At 40.3% G+C, this 24,082-nt stretch overlaps 1 protein-coding gene across 1 annotated transcript in view; it reads left to right on the forward strand.

Moving 5' to 3' along the window:
* Positions 1-11,995, forward strand: part of prox1a (prospero homeobox 1a) — a 43,587-nt gene extending 31,592 nt beyond the window's left edge. Inside the window, exon 7 of the mRNA XM_074627433.1 lies at positions 10,268-11,995. Within this exon, the coding sequence (XP_074483534.1) occupies positions 10,268-10,453 (186 nt within the window). The 3' untranslated portion in view covers positions 10,454-11,995. The remainder of the gene's footprint in view (positions 1-10,267) is intronic.
* The last annotated feature ends 12,087 nt before the right edge of the window (positions 11,996-24,082 follow it).

The following is a 24,082-nucleotide window of genomic DNA, read 5'->3' on the forward strand; positions in this document are numbered from 1 at the left end:
TAGTATTTCAGTTGAGAAGAAGAAAGCATCATCTTTGTCACTGAGCCTGATTGGAGTCACGAGGGGGCGGTGTATGTGTGTGTGTGCGTGCGTGCATGTGTGCCTGGTCTTCCTGTATGTGTGTGTGTGTGTGTGTGTATTGCAGTGATTCCCTTCCCCTGCCCCAGCTGTCTCCTTAGCTTTAACAATAGGCCTGGTAACAAAGACGTGGCCTTCAGCCTCCGTCATGTGATACTAGTGGTCTGCAGCCTCTCAGTCAGATGACCCACGCTATTGTCCTCTATGGGTGACACACACTTGCACACACACACACACACACACACACACAAGGAAGCACAGAACACACACCAATCCAAGGAAGCACAGCACGTGTACGGACGGAGATACGAAGACACACGCGTCAAAAAAAACAAAAAAAAAAAGAAGAAGAAAGACACACACTCATGAGATAGTGAGACGCACAGAGAGACGCAATCTCAGGACGCAGACCCTTCCTCTCAGTCACATGCAGTCGGAACAAAGAGAAACTTTATTGTCATTGTCCTGGTGACAGTGAGATCAGTGACTGATTGACAAAAGAGCAGCAGAGAAAGGAAACATATTGCCGATGTCCTGGAGGAACCCCCAGTCTCCACTTTTACCTTTAATTTCACACGTTCAAAAAAAGCATGTTTGATCGCGAGGCCATGATTTTATTTGCCATGTATCTGATTATTTCTCTAAAATGTGCACGTTTTTTAACTTGCAAAAGCGCTGCATTTGCTGCTTCACTTTGCTGCTGCCTGGTGCAAATATGGGTGACTGTGTCAAAGAGCACCTTACAGCAGGTTACTGTCTGTGCTATTTACTGTATGTGCAGCGGGGATATACAGTAGAGGAATTCCCTGGCTGGAAAAATGACACAAAAAGAAAGGAGTCAGTTAAAACAGCGTTGAACAAGGAACTGAATCCCCAACCACAGCTGTATTTAACTCTTTTGATGTCCCAAGTCAAATGCCTGAGGGCAAGTCCCAGTCACAGGTCACTTTGCAAGTCTTTCAGGTTTCTGAATGATGATGCAGCATTTGAATATTTTCTTTTCAAAGCTGTGTTAATAATCTTTTTATTGGCCTCAAAATGAAATATTCTTTTATTTTTACGTTATTTTGATGTTCCCGGATTTTACGAGGTCAAAATCTGAGACTTGAATGACTGAAGTCAAGTGTTAAATCCTCATGTTTCTGACTGTAGTCCGAGGCCTAGTCCACACATGCGTGGGTGTTTTTTATAAATGGTATTTTACAGCCTTCGTTTTCAAGAAAGATCCCGTCCACACAAGCACGGTTTTAAAAAAATCTCCATCCAGACTAAAACGCAAAACACCAGTGACGGGGTCAGCGTCGTGGGAGTGTTGCATTGGATAAGTAGCAGTGAAGAGTAACTGTACATGTATGTGTAAACATGTCAAAAGTCCTGCTAGCAGGTTATTTGGCCATGTCCGCAGTTCATGGATTTATTTATGCTGCTGTTTAGGGCTAGACCAAATGGAGAAAATCAAATATTACAATATTGTTGACCAAATACCTCGACAACGATATTGTAGAGTTGACTATTTGTGCTTTTACAAAATATTTAGACAATGAGATTTTTGATAAATTATCAGTAATGTGGATATAATGAGTAAGTGGGTAAAGGCAAATAATAGAGCCTTACCACTGTTGCACAACATGTCGCCTCATTATTGACACCTCACAAAGGAGATAACTACGCACACTCTTGATGTTACAAGCCAAAAACTCTGTTTTCCCTGTCAACACTGAAAACGGAGTCTCTAAAAATCTTCATCCTGACAGGAGTTTCGCCAAAGCTGGGTGTGGACAAAAGCCCCAAAAATACCTGTGTGGACAAGGCCTGACTTGAGTCTACAGCTAGGTCTGCAGCTCGGCCCCGCACCACTAAAGCACACCATTTACCAGTTTTGAAAAGTCAGTCACACTAACGTTATCTTAGATGAGGAGCGTCAGCAGGAGAGGAAACAGAAGCTGAACACACATGCATGCAGGAGGAGTGCGTAAACGGAGTTTCAAACCAAAACAACAATGTTTGGACACAAATTAAGGAGTGTCCTTTTAATGTACGAATAGCGTGAGGCTGGATCCAACTAGAAAAGCGGGAGCCTGCTCAACTCTGCTTCCTCAAAATAAATAAAAACACTTCTATACGAGTACTTCTGAACTCCAACAATCTCGTCCATATCTACGAAATAGAAAAGATTGGATGAGGAGAAAGACGAAGAAGAGGAGGAAGAGTGACTCTGGATGTGTGTGTGTGTGTTGGTGGTATTTTGCTGCTGCCAGGGTGTGTGTGACGAAAGCCAGACCTGATAGCGGGGGAAGAGAGGCAGAGTGAGAGAGAAGAGGAGGAAAAAGGAAGCAGATGCTTGTGTGTTGGCACAAAAATGAAACGTCCACACACACACACACACACACACACACACACACACACACAGACACACACACACACACACACACACACCGGCAGCATTTGCTCGGTCCACAGAAGGAGCAGCGCACTAAAGAGTTCCAGTATTGTCTCGGTGATAGAAAAATACTACTGACCAACAGCAAAGTGGACCTCAAGCCCACAGAGCAAATGAATGGCAACAAAATGGAGAGTGTAGAGGTGTGTGTGTGTGTGTGTGTGTGTGTGTGTGTGTGTGTGTGTGTGTGTGTGTGTGTGTGTGTGTGTGTGTGTGTGGGTGAGGGTCAACTGAAATTGAAAAGAGCAACATCTTGCAGCAAGACTACAAAGATGGTTTAAAAGAGACAAGCGAGCTGAAAAATGATCAATGATCAAAAAACGTCTTAAAAAAAACGGTGTACATGTGTACACACAGTAAAAAAAAAAAAGAGAAGAGAAGGTACAACACACACAGTCTCTTTCTGTTTGTACACCCTGAGAACCAAACATATGGTGTTTGTACAGTGGTTCCTTAAGAGCCCGGTGTGTGTTTTTCCTTTTGTGCAAGACGGCGAGTGAGGATGGAAAAGCAGGTGGAAAGACGTACGGAGAGGTGAATAGGTGGAGTCAACCGAGGACACGCACACAGCCGTCTCCATCAGCGCCGTGTTGACAGCGTGAAGAGAAAACAGCATTAATCCTTTAGGAGACAGAGGAGAGGCTTATATTCACAAGAGAGGAGAGGAGAGGAGAGGAGAGGAGAGGAGAGGAGAGGAGAGGAGAGGAGAGGAGAGGAGAGGAGAGGAGAGGAGAGGAGAGGAGGATGGGAGAGGAAGAGGAAGAGTGATGTGAAGGAAGAAGAAGATTTAAGGGTGCAAAGGAGGAAACGAAGGCAGAGAGGAGGGGATGAAATGAGACATAAGTCAGGGAAGTGGAACGATAAAACATGCCGCTTATTACCGAGCTTAACTAACAACAAGTCTCATTTACTGACAATATTAATCAGTGACTTTGATTACCCTACACATTAAAAAAACATCTCCATTTCATCAAGTAACAGAGTCTTAAATTTACATAAAACAAGGAAGAAAACTGCCAGCTTTTTTTGTAGTTCCAATAAAAACACAAAGGACAGCTTTATATGTCCAGAGTGAGCAACCCAACCTTATCAAGAATCTGATGTATGATACAGCACATATGTCATTGTTGGCATGTAACCAATAATTGCCTTTCTTATATTTATACTTATAGTATAGTAGTTTCTTATAAAACTCAATAAAACTTCAAATTAAAAAATAAAATAAAAAAAGAAGATATTGACACTTAAACTTGAAGTCTAAAAGTCTAAAAAGAAGCTGCATTGCTGACCCCTTTTGGCTGAAACAAAATCTAATTTAACACCCTATAATTCAACAGATCCTCATCTTACCATTCCTCATTTTTCGTGCGTTTTCCTACAAATGTCCAGCAATACGTGTCATTTTCCGCTCGTTACATGCGTACAGTCTTTTCAAAATAAACTTCTGTCTTCAACAGGAAACAACTTGGTTAGGTTTAGGCAACAAAACGACTTAGTTAGGTTTAGGTAAAGATTACGGTTTGGGTTAAAATAACTACAGAAGTGTCGTTACGTAAGTACGGAAGATATGTGACAAACAAATCAACGTCTGGGGTAAAATAACTACGTAAGTGGCTTCACTCAAGTACGGAAGTTACGTGACAACGTTGACTTCTGGTTTCACATTGGATACAAACGCCGGTCTCCTGGGCAAAAGTCTGGTGATTTTTTATCCCACCCATCCACCCTGACCTCCTCCCTACGCGCCGTTTGTCGCTCTTTCTCCTTCAAATTGATTTCATGGGATATACTGTATACATGAATTACAGTGTATTACTTTTCGTAGGTATACTGTAGCTCAAAAATGTATGAAAACAGCCTATAGACATAGACAAACATCACATGGAAATGATTCACAAACTCCTCCTCTGCTCACTGAAGGTGTCTTATGTGTGTGACACAGTAGTCTGTAAATAAAGTGAGGATCCTCTAACATGATCAGTATTTTCTGGGCGGTGACAGCTGATGTTCCACATGTAACTTAAGTCTGTGTTAAGTTTGGATGTGTTAAAATGGGGCAGTGTATTCATAAAGAAAGTAACCTACTTATAAAGGGCTCTCCTGTATTCTAAAAATAATGTTTTAGTGCAACACTGCAACCCTTTTGTGCTCGTGGTCGGCACTGTAAGAAATGACTAAATTAGCAAAGCAGACGTCACTGTTGCTGAGTGCTTATCGCTTGGCTGGTTCTGCACTTCAGGTTTTTATAGGGAGGGTTTCAGTTCCTGCAGGTGTTTTCACTGCTAAGATAAGATAATATAGGATAAGATTAGATAAGATAAGATATACTTTATTGTCCCAAGGGGAAATTTTGTTTGGGCATTAGTGCTGCACACAGCTGCAATCAGCTTAAAACAATGCATAGCCTAAAAGGTATTCACAAAATACGCAGTCGAGAACAAATCAAATGTTGCATATTTTCTGAGAAAAGTCTATATAAATACTAAATAAATAAAAGCTCATCCTCCCTCTGTTTATTGCAAACAAGCAGCTGCTAATAACGTAGAATACACCTTATTGTTTTTTCCAAGAAAGAGCAAAACTACAAGCGTTTTTAGAGCTGCAAATTAAGTTAAATCACTAATAGAGAGCCCTTAAATCAATATTTATATTCATTAAATTGTTTTTATGGTAATTGTGGTTCAATATATTAAAACATAACAGTTTCATTTGTTGGGAAACACTTGCAAGAAGCTTCCTCTTTTGAAGTAATGTGGCTTTGTATTCGTCCTTAATATACTTTGATAAAAAGGGCCGTACATTTCCACCCATTATAAAACTTAAAGAAAGGCTTAACACTGGTAAAATGAGACAGTGAAGTGAGACAGAGATGCAGATGATGACACCTAACTGGATACATTTGCAAGTAGCTTGCAACACAGCGGGTAACGGTTGAGGACAAGCAGTAAAAGAAGCCTGAATGCAGGTGATGGTTCTTTAAAGCAGCAAATGTTTCCGTTTTTCACTTCAAATATCTGAAAATAAGTGTGATGAATTTGCTTGTTAAGCATCATTAACACTCAGTAAGTTTGTGATTCCTCATCCGACGACGTTTCCAAGACGAGATTGAGGGACAGAGGAGCCAACGAGGAGGACGATGAAGGGAGAGTGGGGATGAGAGAAAGGAAAAAAAGAGGGAGGGAGGGCGTCCCAGTAGGCCTCTTTGTTGGGCAGCGATGTAGAGATTTACAGGCTCTTGTCCGTCTGTGTGTGTGTGTGCATTTGTGTCTGAGTGTGTGTGTGTGAAGAGAGAGTAATTGAGCCTCCCTTCATCCAATATTTACCCACCAAACCGGAGCAATCATGCGAATTATGTTTACTGGGAACCAAGTGTCTTTTCTTCCTCTTTATCTTTCTTTCTCTTTCCCACTTTCCCCATTCCTCGCTCGCTCTCTCTCTCCTGGCAACTAGACGCCATATCAAGATCCAAGCCAGGACTAAATGACACACACACACACACACACACACACACACACACACACACACACACACACACACACACACACACACACACACACACACACACACACACACACACACACACACACGGGGGAAACAGGCCCATCTGTATTGATGATGGCCTAATTTAGATCTCTTTATTGGACTGATTTACGACGGCCAGACAAATCTGGACATCTGGACCCAAGTGTGTGTCTGTGTGTGTGTTTGTCCAGTTGAACCGGACACACAATATCCTTCATTTCATTCTCTCCGCTTGTGTTTTCCTACCTCTTTGTCAATCGGCGGCGTCCTTTTCCCCCGCCGTTACAGTCTTGTTTGAGTCCTCTCACCGCTGCAGCGATGACGTACGCCATCCTGAAACGTTATAAAAACACAACAATCACCATGAGGCAGTGCCAGCGCTGCAACACAAAGACACAAGGTCACTGACTCTCTTGCTGTCCTACTGTACGTGGAGGTTGGTTATATCTCAATCGCTGCGCAAACAACGGACTGACAAGAATGAAAGAAAAGCAGAGTTGAGGGGATTAACGTCAATCAGGGCATCCAGGTTTTGTAGCTACAGCCCTGAATGTCCGGTGCTTCACTGATGAAGTGAAGAGGTCAAAGATCAAGAATATTCATATGAGCTAGGGCAGGGGTCAGCAACCTTTACTATCAAAAGAGCCATTTTAGGCAAAAAATAAATAAATAAATCTGTCTGGAGCCACAAAACATTTGATCATTGTGATGAAGGTAACACAGTTTATAGTCTCAGTATATAGTATATAAGTCCAATGCATTGAGGGCCAAAGAGCTAATGTACTACGGAGTATTAGGGTCACATTGAGGGGAAAAAACATCTGAGATTTACAGAATAAAGTCAGAATATTACAACTTTTTATAGTTGTAATAAAGTCATAACTTTACGAGAAAAAAAGTCGGAATATTACGAGAATAAAGTCATAACTTTACGAGAAAATAAGGCATAATATTATGAGAATAAAAGAAAATAACATGTAAAATGACTACTTTATTCTCGTAATACTACGACTTTTTTTCTCGTAATATTATGACTTTATTCTCGAAATCTCTGATTTATTTTTTTGCCTCAATGTGGCCCTAATACTGTGTCGTACTGTCGTACCGTCGTACCATAGACCTACAACAATGATAAATAAAAATGAAAACGTAAACAAAAAACAGTTATTCATTTCCATTTTTAAAAATCCACAGGGAGCCACTGGAGAGGAGCTCCAGAGCCTCATGAGGCTCTGGAGCCACAGGTTGGGGAAAAATATTAAGAAAAATAGTTCTGGGAAGACGTCTTTTTTTAAAGGAATACTTCACCCAAACTTCACTGTTTGTTGTAAACATTCATCACAGTTTACGGACCGACTCCGTGGTCCAACTTTGATGAGATCATACTTGCAATGAAGGATTATCTGACATTTTGAAAGCGCTCATGTTTGGTTCCACCTCCAAATAAAGCGGTGTAGATGATCTGGCATGTTTACAACCTTTCTGATTGTCTCGCCACTCTCGGACTTCGATTTCAGCCGTGTTCCCAGATCCAAGCAATTACTGTGGCGAGTACAATGTGACCGTAACTGACAGAAACAACTACGAAAAATACAACCGCAACTTTTCCGTGTAACATCTACCACGTCTGCATCGGCGTAGATATCACCTGTAAAGTTGAATCTTTTGGTGTGTGTGTGTAAGGGAAAGAGAGCGTGTGTGTGTACAGTAGTGTCTATAGCAAGACAGTGACAGAGGGTCTCATTGAAATAACTGTGGTCTCAAGGGGCCAGCTAAAAAGAGAGAGAGGGTACGTGAGGGTAGACAGAGTATATGAGAGTCCGGGGAATCATTTAGGGTGTGCATGTGTGTGTGTGTGTGAGGGGTGATTCATCCATTCTGGTGGCGGCTAACCTTGGCATGTCCTGCCACGCGTGACGGGGTTACACCCAGACGGCACTCTGTCGTCCTCTAGGTGTGTGTGAGAGAGAGAGTTTGTTGGGGTGTATGGGAGCATGCACCTTGTCTGGAAGAGTGTGTGTGTGCTTCAGTGTGTGTGTGTGTGTGTGTGTGTGTGTGTGTGTGTGTGTGTGTGCATCTGCATGCAAGAAAAAGAGACAAAGAAGAAGAGAGAGGGGGGAGAGAGGTTGTTTAGTGTCTTTGTATGATCTTGCCCCCGGGAGAAAGGGCAGAAAAAAGAATGAAAAATGTGTGTGTGTGCGCCATTGTTCTGCTGTCAAACAGTGCTACGAGCACACACGCAGCATTAAAACACACACACACACACACACAAAAAGCCTTGTGATGACAGTATATTTATGCCTGCGTGTGGAAAGGACAATTGGATCCCTGCAATCCCTTCGTTCTTGTTTAAACTCTCACACACACACACACGCAGTGACAGATCACAGACAACTGTTCACCTGCCATTGTCAAGGACCGAGTGTGTCATCTGTCATGTGTGTGAGCGAGTTCATAAGGAACACTTGACACCACACACACAGCTGGGGGGGGGGTTTCAAGAAAGGGGAAGTCTGTTTAGAGGAAGTTGACAACTGAAGAAGAACTTGGTACAGGAATAGTAATATATGGACACCTGAAACACACGCACACGTAACCAAATTCTTCATCAGACTCCGTCACAGAATCACTTTTCTGAACGCAATCTGTCCTTATTCTAGAGATGGTTGCATTTCAATTATCATTTTAGACATGTGGAGGTCTCCTGGAGGACTTTTTTTGTCTTTTTATGGCCGTGGCACAAACCATTTACTCATTAACAATGTCAAAGATATATTCTATTATTATTATTACTGTATATTCTATTCCTACATCTCAAATGACTTAAACTAATCTTCATGTTGCACTTCAATATTCAATATTCTCAGTTTATCCAATCATTTGCCTCAGTTTAATATGATTCACATAAGTAGTTTCAGTTCAGTTTCAGTTACGTAAGACATGATGGTGATATGTGGAAAAAGGACACCCTAATAATGTATCTGGAGCTTGAGAATAGGGGCCCAGACACTACGCAGATAGTTAACATATATTTGAAATACTAACTAACTAAAAAGTGCATGTAATGTACAGTAACATTTACAAGCTACAAAACACCCAAGACTAACCAACTAACTACTAAATGGTCCCAAAACATGTATTCCATCAGCCTAAACAATGATCAAATAGGTAAGAATCAATAAATAGAGACATATGGCAAGTGGAAATAAGAGCACAATTTAAATGGATTTCAGAGTGGAGTAAGTAGTTTAGGAGTCCCCAGCTGCTTAAGGTATTCAAGCTTTAAAGGGAGAGTTCAGGTGTTTCTCAGTGGGGTTGTATGAGCTACTTCTCCATAGTCAGTGTATTGGCTACAGTAGATGACGGTCGGCACGCCTCCAGTTTTGGAAAAACAGACAGGACTACCAACACGGGAGTAAAGCGATGTACTGCTGTGGATGGGGGCAGCAGAAAAACATATTTTAGATAAAAAAACAATATCATTTTAAGTGTACGCTATATTTAAATATTTTCACCATGCCGTCAGACAGATTCCAACGGGGAACTGAAGCTGTTGTTTCCATCTATACTCTCACCAAAGCCACCAGACTCCATTGAAAAAAACAGTAATTTTACGTCGCAGAACACAGGAGTTGCTGGTCTCCCGCTGCCTCGATCGGTTAGTTTGTTTGTGTTATTGTGTGACTTTGGTGAATACGAACTAACCCTTTCAAACGGCAAGGTAAACCAGAGAAAATATTTCTCAAGATAGCATAAACTTAAACGGATATTGATTCTTTTATGTGTCTAAAATACATTTTGCTGCCCAAACTATCGCTTTATCATATATTTTTTTTAACAACAAGCTCTGAAAACTAAAACTACTAAAATTCTAAAACATACTTTATGGTCAATAATATGTGGACACTCCTGTCGACAAAAGTTTGTGTCCTTTTACTGTCGAGCTCTATGGTGTTATCTTGCCTTACCAGAAGGGTAGAGGCTTATAGCAGCAGATTAATGTGCAAGGTTTTGGAATAAGATGCACAAAAATCAACAAACATACATGTTCATGCAGAAGTAACACAGTTCTGTATTTATAGCACTGTATTGTTGCTTTAAATTTAGGACAAGAAAGGGGAAGGTGATTGAAGGGAAGTTCCTCTTCAGTTCAAACAATCAAAGCGGACACGTCACTCATGATTTCCTTTTTCTTTTTACTTCCTCCTTTCCCTTTTCCTCCCTCAGGTTCCTGAACGGTTTATCGAGGTGTCCCAGGTGACTCTCCGCGAGTTCTTCAACGCCATCGTGGCTGGAAAGGACGCAGACCCGTCCTGGAAGAAGGCCATCTACAAGGTGATCTGCAAACTGGACAGCGAAGTTCCTGATGTGTTCAAATCCCCCAACTGTCTACAAGAACTCCTCCACGACTGACCGGGGCGAGGAAGGGAAACACGAGCAGGACAAACCTCCACGGACCAAGAGAAGTCAGACTAGTCTTCAGTAAAAGGACGTTCATGACGCGACGCAGAGACTTGAAGTGGTTCTACTTGGAGGCTTCTGGAGAGGTTTGTTGATGGTTGTTTTTAAAGACGATCCCGCCCTCAAAATGTTTTATAAAGAAAAAAAATATTCCTCTTGTACGAGGTCGAGGGCTCGAACTCAGAGTCAGACAATACTCAAATTAACAAAGACTTTTATAAATTAGAAGCAAAACGGTAAGAATTGAACCTCGTTGCACTTACAGAAACGCTTCTCTTTCTCCACCTCGTCCAAGCTCGCTCTTCGTCCTCCTCCGGAGGAACAAAAGGATGAGGAAGATGACGGATCTTCAACTTGGGGTCGGGAGCGATCTAAAAATAAAGATGATAATATATAAAAAAAATCTTTTTATTGTGGATGTTTTTAAGTTACATGGACATTTTTGAAAAAAAAAGGTGATGTTTCTGTATTTTTTCTCCTTTGTATAAGCGTTCTCTTCTATGAACCCTCAGTCACTCGCATAGATACACAAACACACACTTACTCTTGAATAGGAAAGCACAGTAGCATTCCCAAATCCTCACCTGAACCCAGACAAACTGGATATGAATAATGAGTTGTTGTTTCTTTTTCCCCTCCTCTTTTTACTGTACTGAGACTTACTGGCTGTTTGTTTTGACTGTGTGGCTCTCCTTGCCCCACCCTCCCCCACCCTCCCCCACCCTCCCATGGCCACCCCTCTTGGCTCATGTTGCATTCAGGCACCCAGAGCATCATTTATTCATTCAATCATTTATTTATTTATTTATTTATTTTTTATTATTAAATCTGTCACATCTAGATAGTCCAATTTCTACATTTAAGAGTTGAAACAAATAGGGCTGGGCAATAATTCAATACGATGATTTATCTTCTTTCAATAGAATCGTATTGTGTTGAAATCGTATATCAAGATAGACACGATTACATCGTCTAAATTGATAATAACGAGCACATACTTACTCCAATTTCTCAGAAAATTGGATCATTTTGCACTGAAGTTCTTAATTAGATGAGAAAACAGGAGTATACAGAAATGGCTTCACCATGTGGTTATTTCATATAAACTGTATCGAATTACCAGAAAACCTGCTATATCATGATATATATCGTTAACGAGATATGAAATGACCTATATCAGGATAAAAGATGGAATACTTTTAAGCCGTCATGAATCAGATTGATCCGTTAACCTCAATTACAGCGCTTATTTTACTAAATTACTACAGCCTGACAAACATGGAAAAGCTAATATTAATAATTGAGAATGACCCCTTTATTCTTTGTTTTCACACAACAGACATTTTTTTTAAATTTAAACGTTGTTATGTATGATTTTAGGGATGCACCAATTGTGAAATTCTGGGCCAATACCGATGTTTAAAATAACAATTTGGCCAATAGCTGATACCGATGTTGTTGTTGTTATTTATTCCTTTTTTGTGCCGGGGAAACAAAGAAATAACTGAGCTGTTTTAAAGTCATTGAATTGATGGGAAAGATTATTTTGTAATTTTTTAATAACTAACATAACATGTAGCCGGCATAAAATTGATGCAACACAAACTTATTTGCCAATAGGCCAATGGCAGTCAACAAGGCAAACATCAGCTGATACCGATGTTCGGCCCATAAATCGCTGCATCCCTAATGATTTGTGACAAAGTTATGTACAAAGCAGGATATTTTACATTTAAAAAATACAATTAATCAATTAATTGATTAGTTGTTTTTTTAAGAAAAAAAGAATTCTAAATTCTCTGATTCCAGCTTCTTAAATGTGAATATTTTCTGGTTTCTTTACTCCTCTATGACAGTAAACTGAATATCTTTGAGTTGTAGACAAAACAAGACAATTGAGGACATCATCTTGGGCTTTAGGAAACACCGAATTACATTTTTCACCATTTTATGACATTTTATAGACCAAACAACGAATAGATTTTTTGAGAAAATACTCAACAGAATGGTCAGTTGCAGCCCTGCTTATTTTACTAAATTACTACAGCCTGACAAACATGGAAAATGCTTATATTGATAATGATTTGTTTTTACATAACAGACACTTTTGAAATTTTTATTTTGTTATGTATGATTCAAAGTTATGTACTGAGCGGGACATTTTACAGTTAAAAATACACCTTTAGTGTCAAACTATGTAACAGCGACACTTAATTAACATCTTTTTGGTATTTCTGTACTGCAATATCTGACAGAGAAATACACCAGTATCTATTAGGGCTGTCCTCAACCAAAGAAACTCTAAGTCAACTAACACTCATACGATTTAATCGATTAGTTAATTTAATCGACAGATCTGTAAAACTGAGTTTCTCCACAAAGAATCACACAAAAGCACCACTTTAAATCTTGTGTTTACCAGAGATGTGCTCAGAAGTTTCTTAGAAATAACTCACTGAAAGCATAAAAAACGACGAATCGACTAAAGACATCTTAGTCGGCTAAGACCAAATCAACCGATCAGTCAACTAATTGTCAAAGAGGGGGCAGCCCTAGTATCTTTTTGTTAATTTTGAATATAATTTGTCCGTTAAATTTCTCAGAATATCCAATCTGAAAAATCACATTTACATCAATTTGTGATTTCAGTTTTAATGCAAAGTGGATTTACTGTAATGAATCATTGCTGTAATGATTAACAGGAACCGAACCATTCATTCCAGTTTCATGTGCTCCGTAGATCACTCTCTAAGCGGCGCGTCATTCCCACATGATTGCAAACACAAGAATCATTCTTCATGGTGCTCTTTGGCACTTCACAGTGCATTTGTTTTTTTACGCATTGACTGGATTCGAACACTTGTACAGAGGGTTTTAACACTTTTAAAACCACTGGAGACCAACTGTGGTACAATCAGCCGTACTTAAAATTGAGCTCATGCATTCAGAGATGTCAAAATTTCCAATTTCATCCCCCCCTTCGTGCACCGCAAGTAACCAAACCATTGGAGAAACAGATATTTCTCTTTGCTCTGGGTGGCCAAGAGGGGCAGCTGCACCGGCCGGGTCATGTGTGAAGTGTTTTAACAGCAGAAAAAAAAAAGACATAGGACAAAAATGCTGATATTTGTAGCTTGTATAGATGTAATAATTACTCTGATCACTCTGATATTGTTATTATTTATAATTGAAATAATTATTCCTATTAATGTTATTCTGATGATTATTATTATTAATGCTTGCTACAGATTTGACCAGTGGTTTACTCATTGTTTATCCATCACACTGCAACATGAAATAAATTATTCTTTGAAAAAAAAAAAAAAAAATGGTGTCGTATTTGCAGTCAGCAGAGGTGTAGAGGGCGTTGACCATGTGCCTGCCCACACGCACCAAATCGCCATCAAGCCAAGCAGTAGCTAGGCAACATGATGGCCACTTTAACTCTGTCCATGCCCTCCTGTCCTCCCTCTCCCGGTCTCCCTCTCTCTGGATTCTGTATAGGGGACATGTGATCCCTTGTTGTTGTTGCTGATGAATTGAAAAGAGGAGCGCTGTGTGATTATTGTCAGCACAAAAGCCTCAAAAAGCTGCTGACGCCTAGATTAGCCAGTACAAAGACGCAGGGACACACACACAAAAAGACATAGGTGCAGACTCACGCTCGTATACACACAAAGGCACAGGGACAAGGCCCGTCTGCCCTCGATGCCCTACCATCCTTCTCGCTCCTCTATCCGTCCTCTGTTCATCCTCTCTCATCACTGACATCACCTCTCCTGTCTCCTCTCCTTGCCTCCTCTTCTCGTAGGTTTCATCCCTGTCCTCCTCTCGCACCACTTATACCTCCCTAAAGCCTGGAGCACACAGCGCGCATCATGCTCGCGTGACGGCAACGTCGCGTGTTGTTTTTTATTTCGGCGTCCATGTTAACAGGTTAGAGTGGACACACTGCCCGCATGAGACGCACGTCAGACGCGCGTCAGACGCACGTCTGACGTGCGTCTATTTTATAGAATAGAAGGCTCGCCTATTTTTCACGCTTGCCGCTTACCTCTCGGCTGCGTCTCCCAGCAGCAACAGACAGTGAAGGTGATCTATTGACAGTATATGAGCAAGATTACTACAGTTTCCATGCCTAGACATCTGTAGAATATGTCACTGACCATCAATATTTTACACTTCCTATCTAGATTTCAAAATAAAAGTCCTCTAGCGTTTTTAGTGCACAGAATCATTCATTCATTAACACAATGCTTTTATTCTGAAATACTCTAAATAAAGCAGTTGTCTGCTTGCAGGTTTCCATCAAGTTAATATAGTACAGGCTTTTAATTATGTAAACACTGTAGTAGTCATAGCAGAAACCCTACATATGCTATACATATAATAGACTGGGTTAATAGGTTACAAGAACATCAGGTGATAGTTGGCAGTATTTTTCCGATGCCTCTCTCTCTCTCTCTCTCTCTCTCTCTCTCTCTCTCTCTCTCTCTCTCAACAAACACCACGTAACTTTATTGTTCTTTCTTTTAGAGGTGTTATTTAATTTTTTTAAAGATATTTAATAATAATTTTCGTTTTCTAAAGGTTAACAAATAACGAAACTGTTTATTTTGCTTTGTTTTATAATAATAAAAAAAAAACCACTTTACTTATATTTATCATTCTGAAATGCTTCAGGTGTTTTTCTCCATCAAGGCGCAGTTCAGCAACAAGGTGGTGAAAAGCTCCAAGTTGCCTGAGATGTCGGAACATCAGCATTTATAATGTAAATTGCTGTCCCGTCCCAGATGTAAATTAAGTCGTTTTCGATAAAAGCCGCAACCTGGAATGCTGTAGAACAGGAACCCGAAACCCCCTGGAAATGTTGTTTAAAACTGTGCCAGTCAAAGTGAAGAGGGATTGCTGTAGGCTCTCTCTTACTACTAATGTATTTATTTATTTTTTTGTATTAATATATAGCCCACAGAAATCCCTCTTCACTGTCAATGAAGAGGGATTTATATATATATATATATATATATATAGCCCATAGAAATCCCTCCTCATTGTCAGTGAAGAGGGATTTATATATATATAAATCCCTCTTCACTGACAGAAAAGAGGGATTTATATGGGCTATATATTAATATTTATGTATGAATTTATTTGCTTGTTTTTAATAATATTTACAAATTACCACACAGTTCTTACCCTTTTTTGTCTTAAATAAATATAAATCACATTTATTATGAAGTTAAATGGCCATTAAAAGGCAAACTCTATGTAGAAAGAAAGGGCTGTCAGCAACAGCAAAAACACAGCTGACAGGTAGCTCCGGGACGCTCCCGAGACGTGGGTAACTCGCGTCTAGTGTGTGGGCATGACGCGGCCACGACGTGACGCTGCCGTCACGCGAGCATGATGCGCGCTGTGTGGCCCCGGCGTAACACACACCGTGCCCTCTGTGTGTTGGCGCCAAAACGCCAACTGGCATCACACAATGCCAACCAGCATCACCAGCATGGGATAAAGTGCCAGCACTCAATGTGTCTCTTTTTTCCTCCTCTCTCTAGGTGTATAAAACATCCCTACACACACACTTCTGTGCTCAAGTTTAAATACAATCCCAACAATGATACAGCAGCATTTCTATGTAATAATTCTAGATTGCCACAATGAAGATAATTGCACAATAAACTGTTTATAGGCTTCTGAAAACTCACAAAACAAAAGTATGAAAGTCCACAGCTATACTAACGCCTCTGCTAGGCTGCACTTCACACACGAAACACAAAGTATAGCTGAGGCTGAAGGGAATGCCATTACTTTTGCAGGTATTTGTGGTCATAAACCAACGTATTGGACAACCTGAAATGTCCAATCTCTGGCCTCACGTAACCTTGCATAAAAAATATAAAAATGTACTTAATACACTGAAAATACAAGAGAGGTGGAGAGAGTCTGTAAACTGTACAGAAGCTTTCAGAGAGCAAGGGACAGAGATTTACATGATAGTTGGGCTGCACATCTAATCCAAATTTTATTGAAATTGCAATGTGTCCTACTGTAATTTTCAAATCGCAGGAGGCCCAGTATTTGTTGAAGGCGAAATGCGTGTCAAAAACCATTTTAAATTAAATATTGTGGTGCTGCAGAGATGTCCTGGTTTACACATCATATTAAGAAAACATCTTTGTTTGGTGCAGATCCCCGCAAAAATCATACCATAATCATCTTAATATGTTTTTTTTAATGAAAATGAGAATAATGATGTAAAAATGACCATTCCCTCTGATATCTCAAATCATATCGCAACTGCAATATCAGTCAAAAATATTTCCTGTTTTAAATATAATAAGACCAGTATATTGCAACTCCCCTAGTTCCATGTTGTGAGGTACACCGACTTTAAATTTTGAAAAAAAAGAGAGCACTAGTATCAGTATCAGTACTCTGAGATGAGGTATCAGGAAAGTTGGATCAGCACATCCCTATTACACCGATTTTGATGTTTGGTTTTGTAATCCGTCTCTTGCAAGTGAGATGCTAAATCTCTGGAGTGCCCCTATAAAGTGGCAATAGAAGGGTTTCTTTTGCTTTAACTTATTTAAGTAAATGTTGATTACACAATGTAATGGCTATAAAATACGACGGGAGTATTAGGGCCACATTGAGGGGGAAAAAAATCTGAGATTTTATTACGAGAATAAAGACATAACTTTATGAGAAAAAAAGTTGTAAAATTACGATAATAAAGTCATAACTTTACGAGAAAAGAAGTCGTAATATTACGAGAATGAAGTCAAAATAGTACGAGAATAAAGTCATGAATTTAGGAGAAAAAACGTTGTAATATTACGAGAATAAAGTCATAACTTTACGAGAAAAAAAGTGGTAATATTAGGAAAATATATTACAAGCAACTAACAAACGGGCGAGAGGACATAGCAGCCTGAGCCTGCTTCTGGACGGGTAGCAGCTGTTTGTCTCGCTTTATTTCTTTGGATTAAATGCAGTTTCTTGCACAATCTTTTCCAGGTCCTGATACTGATGATAATGTGCTGCTGGTGTACCAAAAGATGAAGTATTTCCTTATTTGTGAAACCTTTACTAAAGTAGAACTTCACAAGATGCTCCACATTCCTCATTTTCACACTGACGGCACGCTGCTCTATTTCCACTCTAAAATAACACGTAAAACTTCTGACTTTATTCTCGTAAAATTACGACTTCATTCTCGTAATTTTACGACTTTTTTTCTTGTAAAGTTATGACTTTATTCTCGTAATATTACGACTTTATTCTCGTAATATTATGACTTTATTTTGAATTCTCCGATTTTTTTCCCCCTCAATGTGGCCCCATTACTCCGTCGTAATAAAATGATGACACCATCGGGGTTTAGTCTGGTTCCCTATAATCCTTACTTTCAATATGCAATTCTCTCCGCCTCCAGTTCGATCTACCGGAAAATGAAGGCTCCATTTACGGCAAAAAAGGAAGAGGATAGAGCTTGAGTTGCGTCCATACTTATGAAGGTAATAAAATAATAACACAGAGGCTCCGTAGTCTGAACCAAGACGGCAAACTCTTTATTGCCTCCCACATTGTCAACAGCAGCGCATTACAGCTACACCGGTCTTACCTTTCACAATAAAAGCCCTAAAGAGCCTTTCGCTAAGAGGCAATTCAACAAAGTAACTTACGACTCAAAAAAGCTGATAGAGGCTATCCCCAGGTAGCTGAAATGGTGGACGGTGGAACAACCAGAATAATGTTAACTACGGAAACTCTACCCGACAGAAGAGCCCTGTTAATAGAGGAGGCAAAGCAGTTGAAAAGGGAGGATGATAAAACTGTTCTTTCTACTAACCTAGATCAGTAAGTAACAAAGGCTAGGCTCTGAAGAAAACCAAAGCCATCCGGATGTCTTTGCGCCAGCGGCACCAACAATAATACCACTTGGAAACGCTGGGGGGGGACAAGTTTAAAAGATATCTGGTGCCACTTTAAGTAAATTAGGAAGTCTTTGAGACACCAGAGGCGGTAAAAGTAAGATGCAGGTAGAGAACAACAAACAAATGTTAGTCTATAAAAGACTTTCATCAAAGTTTATCACTGAGTGCTTTGAAGAAAACAAAAGGCAGAAATGATCATGTAGTGCGACTAGCTTGTTCTGCCAAAGCTTTTCATCAGAAGAGGAGGGGCTGAACAGGAGGTGGGGTCACTCTTTGCTCTATATGATCTCACACACACACACACACACACACACACACACACCGTCTGCCTGCGAAAGCACATCTGAGCAGCGCAACAATAAAACAGCTGTGTTTGTGTTGGCCTGCTGATTGTTTCATTCTCAATCACCCCGTCATATGCACAAACACACTTACGCAGACACCAACACACTTATTGTCTGCCGAGATGGCATGACAGTGATACATCTTGGGTAATGGCTGCTATTATTATGGAGTAGGGAGAGAGTTTATTATAGAGGAAAATCTCTGCTCAACATAATCCTAATAGCTGTAACCGTCTCCTCCGTGTTAACTGCTGCTAAAGTGGACTGTGGTGTGTGTGTGTGTGTATGTGTGGATTTATTCACATCCTCTGCCATGCTGGTGGATAGATGCAATGGCCCGGGGTGAGGCAGTAGCACAAGTTTATGTCTGTAGCTACAACAATGAGAATAATCACAAAAACAGCCCAACTTCACTGTCGTTACTGCCATCTCATAACCAAAGACTACATTTTGAGGATATAACTTAGTGTTCAGCTCGTTGGTTTGCAGAAATTAAGCATTCAACTCTTTTCCACCCACTTGTTTTCATGCTGTTTATGTCTTATACTGGCATTTCTTTCTGATTTTAGTGTGTAGGTTGCAATAGAAGTATGTTGATAAGGATGACTCTCAGCTAATGAATGTCATATATAGTAGATTATGATTGTGTAAAAGTATGAAATGTGTGTACATGAAGAAGACAGAGACAGGAAAGCAACTACAAGTATCCTGTTTGATCATCATGGTTGTAAAATAACTGAAAAGAAAAGAAACCTGCTTCTTTGAATTCTTCTGCCGTCTATTTTCTATCTAGGGCAGGGGTTAGCAACCTTTACTATCAAAAGAGCCATTTTAGGCAAAAGAAAATAAAAAAAATATGTCTGGAGCCTCAAAACATCTGAACAATGTGATGAAGGTAACACAGTTTATAGTTTAAGTATATAGTATATAAGTCTAATGCAGTGAGGGCCAAAGAGACAATGTACTACGGAGTATTAGGACCACATTGAGGGAAAGAACATCTGAGATTTACAGAATAAAGTCAGGATATTACGAGAATAAAGTCATAACTTTACGAGAAAAAAGTGGTAATATAAATTGAATAAAGTCATAACTTTATGAGAAAATAACACGTAAAATTACTCCTTATATATAATATAATGACTTTATTCTTGTATTATTATGACTTTATTCTCTAAATCTCAGATTTATTTTTTTTCCTCAATGTGGCCCTAATTCTCCGTCGTACCATAGACCTACAACAATGACAAATAAAAATGAAAATGTAAACAAAAAAATTAATCTCCACTAATTATTTTTAAAAATCCACAGGGAGCCACTGGAGAGGAGCTAAAGAGACGCATGTGGCTCCGGAGCCGCAGGTTGCTGACCCCTGATCTAGAGGCATCAGTATTAAACTGAGACTGTTTCATAACCAGTTAAGAGTTCCTCACAGTAACTTTATTTGAGAAAATATTCGGCAGATTAATTGATAATGAAGCTAATTGTTAGTTGCAGTCTTGCTGTCTAGTAGGGCTGACCCTAGTGGCGTTGACTGTTACCATGGTAATTGACCTCCAAATCAGTATTCGTTGTCAGTATTTTTGTTTGTTTTTTATGTATGTAATATTAAAGTATAAATCAAAAAATAGTCCATGAAATAAGGAATAATCCCACATTATTCATTATTCATATTCAACATTCACTATTAGTTATTCTCAGACGGATATCGCTGTTGTATAGAGGTGCATATAGTGGCGCTGTCCCGGGCACCGGAATGAGGGAGATGGAGACCGACGGACAGAAGAACATGCCAGCCTGCTGCTTCGCGCCGCGCTGCAAAGCCTCCAGAAACTTCGAATATTTCTCTTCCAAGCTTTGAAGCCCAAAAAATGGTATTCAGTCTGGTGAACTTTGAAATGAATCATAAGCATGGGGAATGACATTTCAGCTCTAGGATGTTCACCATGCAATCATTGCCTCTTTTGAGCTTTAACATTGCTGTAAATAAAGATAATGCCGCTGCAACATCCAGGAGACGAGTGTCTTTCTTTGACTAAACTTCTTTCTGCTGCACAGGCTGAATTCATAGTTCTGTCATCACTCTTTGATATCATTTCCATTGTGTTTTCCAGCTGCGTAAGTGGATCCTCAGTGCGCCGTCTGACCTCAGACTGACCTGTTAGAAAGCTCAACTCTAATCTAAGGTCTAATTATGACTCATTCTAACACATCAACTTTAAAACATCCTTCAAATAAACGACTGATTGAATCGGACCATCGCCGGCTGCAATGATCACTGTTAGCTTGTTGAACAGACTTTAATCAGCCAGCGCTGCAGGTTTATTTGCATCAGTTCTTTAAGATGGCACCCAGGTGGATGAAGCTAATTGTTGTTTGGACCAGAAGCCCCCCCACAGCGTTTTCACTTCCTCCTCCCAGCGCGCTCTGCTTTCCTTCGTTTCTCCATCAGGTCATGCTCCTATTACACCTAATTCATTCTCTTAGAAAGCTCTCTGTTATGTCATATCAATCCCTGCTTTATTAAAAAACACCTAAAAGTTATGCATCTACTGTATTTGTCAATTCACGCACTCTTCTTTTTCCTCTTTATTATACATTTATCATCCATCTATCTATCCTTAAGTCAAAGAATCCATCCTCCCATCTTCTCCCTCCTAACCGATATCAATTTCCTCCTCCCTCCATCCCTCCTTCCATCAGCGGTCTGTTCGCTAATCAAACACCATCTGTCCTTCCATCCCCAACCTGTCAGGAACAGCTGCCAGCCGCTCTCTTAACAACACTTTTAACAACCCTGCCGCATCTTCCACGGCCCGCCGCCCGCCGCCGCCACCGCCACCACCGGGGCGGACGTCGCCGATGAGGGCCACCACCTCCTTTACGGGCACATGTGTGATCAGCGGCGTACAAAGCCGTGCCTATTAGAGTATGATCAGGGCCACAAAGGAGAGAAGAAACTGTAAAGAAAATGTAGAGGGGAACAAAAAGAAAAGGTAAAAAAAAACGTGTACTGGCCTCTGGTTGAACCTCAGTAGCACCGTTAGGAACCAGCAAAGACAATTAAATTATTCCAGAGAAAGAGGAATAACGAGCTAGCAGAAGGTATAAACGGAGAGATAAAACAAAGGAGAGATGGCGCTCGGTAAACGAGTAGAAGTCTAAATAGTAATCAAGGGAAGAATCAGCCGCCTGCTCAAAAAAAGGGTTTGGAGCTAATGGTGGGAAGTAAAAGCTCCCAACACACACACACAAGTACTGTACAATCACCGCACAAGAATACAATCATCTTAAACTCACTCACACATAATAGTTTTCTCACACATTCAATACAATCATCCCTCACAGACACGCAAATATAATCACTTACCAGCGCACAAAATACAGTCACACACACACACACACACACACACACACCGCACTGCTGTTGTCGCGAACATGCCAAGACATTTTCAAGTGTTATATCCTGAGGAACTTCCCCAACCGATCATTGGCACATGGGCCAGATGTTCACTGGTGCTTCAATGCAATGTTCTCCTGGCAAACACGCACGGCGCAACACTGGCTGGCATCTTTGTCTCGCTCTCCCTTTACGCGTATGAGCGTTTGATATGAGACCGAAACGCCAAGACTGCACTTTTTCATCGCACAGAGGGGAAGGACGCGGGGTGGGGAAGGGGGAGGAAGGAATAAAGGAGGCAATGAAAGAATAAAAGGCTGCGACGCGGGAGTCAAGAGGGCAACGGGAGTAGAGAAGACGCTGCATGCGATAGAGACAAATGGCTCGACATCACAATTAGTAAACGCAGCAGCGGTGGAGCATCCGAGTGCTTCAGGTGAGTGATAACGCCTCGCCATGCGACCTAGTGGGAAAGTTTACATACAGCTTGAAGTGTGTTGATGGTTTTAATGTGTCTGCTTTATGGGGCAGCAGAAAATAAGATTTCCCTGACATGTTTGTCACATGAGAATCTGAGGCTTGCAGAATCAGTGACATAGGGAAGGTGGTGGTGGTTATCCATTAGGGCAGGGGTCAGCAACCTGCAGCTCCGGAGCCAAATGTGGCTCTCCAGCTCCTCTCCAGTTGCTCCCTTTGGATTTTTTAAAAAATTAGAGGAAATTAATAACTGTTTTTTGGTTTACATTTTAATTTTTATTTATCATTGTTGTAGGTCTATGGTACGACGGTATGACGGAGTATTAGGGCCACATTGAGGAAAAAAAATAAATCTGAGATTACGAGGATAAAGTCATAATATTACGAGAATAAAGTCATAATATTACGAGAATAAAGTCATAATATTATAAACTAGTAATTTTACGTGTTATTTCCTTTTTTTCTCGTAAAGTTATGACTTTTTTCTCGCTGGAGCCCAAAAAATGGTATTCTGGACAGCCCTTTTATACATAGTGTTATCCACCATGATTCTCCATGCTCACAGCTTTGTATATACAGTATATTGACTGAATTACAAGAGAAATTTAGCTTATGTTAGCTGAAGAAAATTGGCCACACATTAACATTTCCTAATTTTTTCTCTCACTGGTTTTATTTAATGAACAATAGCCGCTGCCAACTACAAAAAAAAAAGGTGAGAAGTGGATTTATTCAGAGCTTCCCGATTCTCTTTGCTTCAAAGAATTCATTCATTGAAAATTATATTTTTTTCGAGGACACCTGCATCTTTTGTTGCAGTCAGTGCTTTTCAATTAATGCTACCCGATAAGCTCTGCTCAATAGGTGTGGAATGTCATTAAAACAATGTCATATTGTCAAACACCAAAGCTGTGAAAATAGCTGGAAAATGACTACATTCTTTGTCGAGAGACTGCTACAATGAGGTCGAATTTAGATATTATGTGGCATTATAAAAGTTTGGTATCGCATGAATTAGCCACTAAAATCAAAGCTTCTAAACTTTTATTCGTCAAAAAACGTGTTAGACATCCTGAGGGCAGCGACTGGACGCCCTGTGATGGTATAATTCAACCAGCAGAGAGAGGAGACGTCTGGTGTGGAAATCAATACAGGCTCACACTGGGCAGATACAGGGGGCTCACACACACACAGTCATACATGCTTATAGATAGATACACTTTCAGCATTCGCTTGGACACGCATACACTTGAGGGAGTGTGTCAGCCACGTGTCTCATGTCCAATAAGGGCATTAAGTCTGTCAATAAGAGCCTTTCAAGAATAACAGGGGTTCTATCAACTGACACACAGATAATACACTCATCTGTGAACACACACACACACACACAAGGACTAACTTCCCTCTCTCACTTTGT

The sequence above is a fragment of the Sebastes fasciatus genome, chromosome 24, assembly GCF_043250625.1.
Source record: "Sebastes fasciatus isolate fSebFas1 chromosome 24, fSebFas1.pri, whole genome shotgun sequence".
Lineage (NCBI taxonomy): Eukaryota > Metazoa > Chordata > Actinopteri > Perciformes > Sebastidae > Sebastes > Sebastes fasciatus.